We start from the raw sequence: 2,608 nt of genomic DNA, 5'->3' as shown, positions 1-2,608 counted from the left end.
ATTTTTCCTTGGTGACTAATGCCATTTATGTGTAAACAAAATTACAGCAGATGCACCTACATATAATTATATATCCCCTCCCAACTTCAATGGTTAAAATCATACCTATCTGACAGAGCTGGATCGAGAATGATGCAGAGATTTCGTTTTAGTTTGAGCTTGAAAGCATCTGCTTGACTGATCATGGGTCCCACTGAGGACATGGTGACCAGCAACACTGAACCCAGGATGCAAACTTGGCTGAGGCGGTCACGAAGCTCGAAGATTCTGCCTCCATCCATTACCACAGTCTGAAAGGCAAATCAATGCTTCAGATAACCAAAAATAAGAAGACATATACTTATATATGAACTAGATAATATATATGTTACATGTTATGCTTGTAAGATATCATTAAACAATACCTGAAGTAAATAAATTAGTAAGAAAACTATTACTATGTGAAGGTAGCTTTAACATAATTCAATCATTCAGTCTACCTCTGGTAACAGCTTCTCATCCGACCATGACAGGAGTTCCAAGTAAGCTCGACTGATGACCGATCCTACTATTCCTCTCATCGAAAGTTCATCTGCCCCTTCAATGTCATCTTCTCTAACATGGTTTATAAGCCAATCTCTCGTCAACTCCAGGCCATCATTTTGTGTCTTGAGGAACTCAGCAAATTTCTTCTTCTCATAAGTTACACTCTGTAGATGAAGAGATTATCCATATAAGCTAGATAAATATAAATCATATTAAATCAAATTTAAGCTTAAATATACAGTTTTCTGTTTCTCATATATTAAGTCTCTTACAATCACAACACATTTAACTAGTTTGGGTATCTAACAGATCCCCCTTCCCTTACAACAGAACCTTCAACAACTAGCAAGTCAAAGAACATGCACTAAGGAAAACTACAAAATAGCCAAGCTGCTATACATACCTGTGCAATGATGTGAGGCCTGATTTGCTGTATAGTGAAGTTTGCCATATCAAGACGCATTAAGTCTAAGGTCTCCATCACACCACGGAACACTGTAACAATTTCTGTTTCTCTCATAAGATTACGAATAGTTTCATCCCGGACAGGAGCACAGAGACGAGCCATAATGGAAAGTACATACTGTGAGTACCTGCAAAGTATTTGAAGCCTGTTAGTAATAAGAACTTCCTTTGCTCTTTTTTTCATGATAAATTGCCTCTGATGCTATAATGAAAATATATTTGTAATTTTAATTGCAACATATGTTTGACTTCTCGCTTGTTTAATTTCTACTAGTAATCTCTTTCCCTTCTTTCCTACCTGTTTTTTTCCCATTTCCAACACAAAAAGGCAAATAAATTAAGTATTTTAAAAACCTCACATAAAAACCTGTTCAGATGGAATTTACAAATACCCCTGTAACACAGGATATCTCATAACACAAAGACTAGCTAAGTTACAACAAATAGCTGCCAATTTTTACTTACTGACTAAAATCTAATACACCGTGCTCTGCCTGCTGTTTGATTAAATCAACATCCAAGGTGTCTGATATTTCCTGTCGCAAACGAGTGTGGTGAGGAAGGGTGATGTCTAAAAGGTTATCCCGGACTTCCTGGAGCAATATCAAAGCCTGTTCATAGGATGGAGGTTCCTGGGATAGCTGCTCTGCTAACTGGTCCCAGAAGGCCTTGTGCATCACATCACGAACCTAAAGAAAGTGGAACAAAATGTGAAATCTAGAGTATAAATCACGCTCAGAATCAAATAGCAATGTCAACCTTCTTATAATGTATGCATACACAGAATAAGATATCACCCTTTTACTCTGAATCACATAGTTATGTCAGCCATTTTAAGATAAAATGTATAAACAGAGTAAGGCATTAATCCTTTACTGTAGAGAAGAACTACATTGAAATTCCAAATTGGGTCCCTTCACTGCAAAAACAATTCTGATAACTTTTCTTATTATACAAAGAAATTAATTTTTAGACATTCTGACAAAATGTTGAAACTACAATACATCAATATCAGTATATACATTTTGCCACATGAACCAAAACAGCTGTAGGATTAGCACAATACAACAATAAAGCTTTTTACATTTATAAAGTTGATTGCTAATCCTTTACTGTTTCTCTTTAATTACAATGCAGCTTACAAACAACAGACTGTCCTTTTGGTGGCTTATGATGGCTTTCACTTCTTCCCAAGTGTCACGTATAAAATGGAAGAACTTTTAATTTGTTTTTAATCATCAGTTTTGCTAATGTAAAATCTAGGAGTATTCAGATATACTCCAACATAAAGAAAAAAAGAGAGAGAGTTACCCTGCCTTACCTGCTTCTCAACACTGTTATCTGGAGGTTCAAACTTCTCCAGCTTGAAATTCTTGTCTACAGCAATCTCATGTGCAAGTACCATGTTGCTAACTCCCTTTGCTGCTTTCATGACTTCCTCTAAGGACATGAATTTAGGAGGAGATGCTGCAACGCCCGGGAAGATGAAGTTTTGAACTGGGGACGAGCCACTTACAGTCCGTTGCCTGGTGTAAAGAAAATTCTGATATTGATATCCCTGACAATTAAGTATCCAGAGTGTCATAACTTGCACTACAATATCATCGTCAGAAAGTCA

At 36.5% G+C, this 2,608-nt stretch overlaps 1 protein-coding gene across 1 annotated transcript in view; it reads right to left on the bottom strand.

Annotated features, from left to right (window-relative positions):
- The window catches only part of LOC119589079 (T-complex protein 11-like protein 1), a gene marked incomplete in the record, with an annotated part of 20,930 nt that overhangs the window by 3,116 nt on the left and 15,206 nt on the right, over positions 1-2,608 (bottom strand). Inside the window, 5 exon segments of the mRNA XM_037937652.1 lie at positions 106-290; positions 480-689; positions 929-1,118; positions 1,456-1,679; positions 2,312-2,516. Of these exon segments, the coding sequence (XP_037793580.1) occupies positions 106-290; positions 480-689; positions 929-1,118; positions 1,456-1,679; positions 2,312-2,516 (1,014 nt within the window).

The sequence above is a fragment of the Penaeus monodon genome, chromosome 25, assembly GCF_015228065.2.
Source record: "Penaeus monodon isolate SGIC_2016 chromosome 25, NSTDA_Pmon_1, whole genome shotgun sequence".
Classification (NCBI taxonomy): domain Eukaryota; kingdom Metazoa; phylum Arthropoda; class Malacostraca; order Decapoda; family Penaeidae; genus Penaeus; species Penaeus monodon.
Note: the sequence above shows the minus strand (reverse complement) of the source record. Positions and strands in the feature narration are given on the sequence as shown.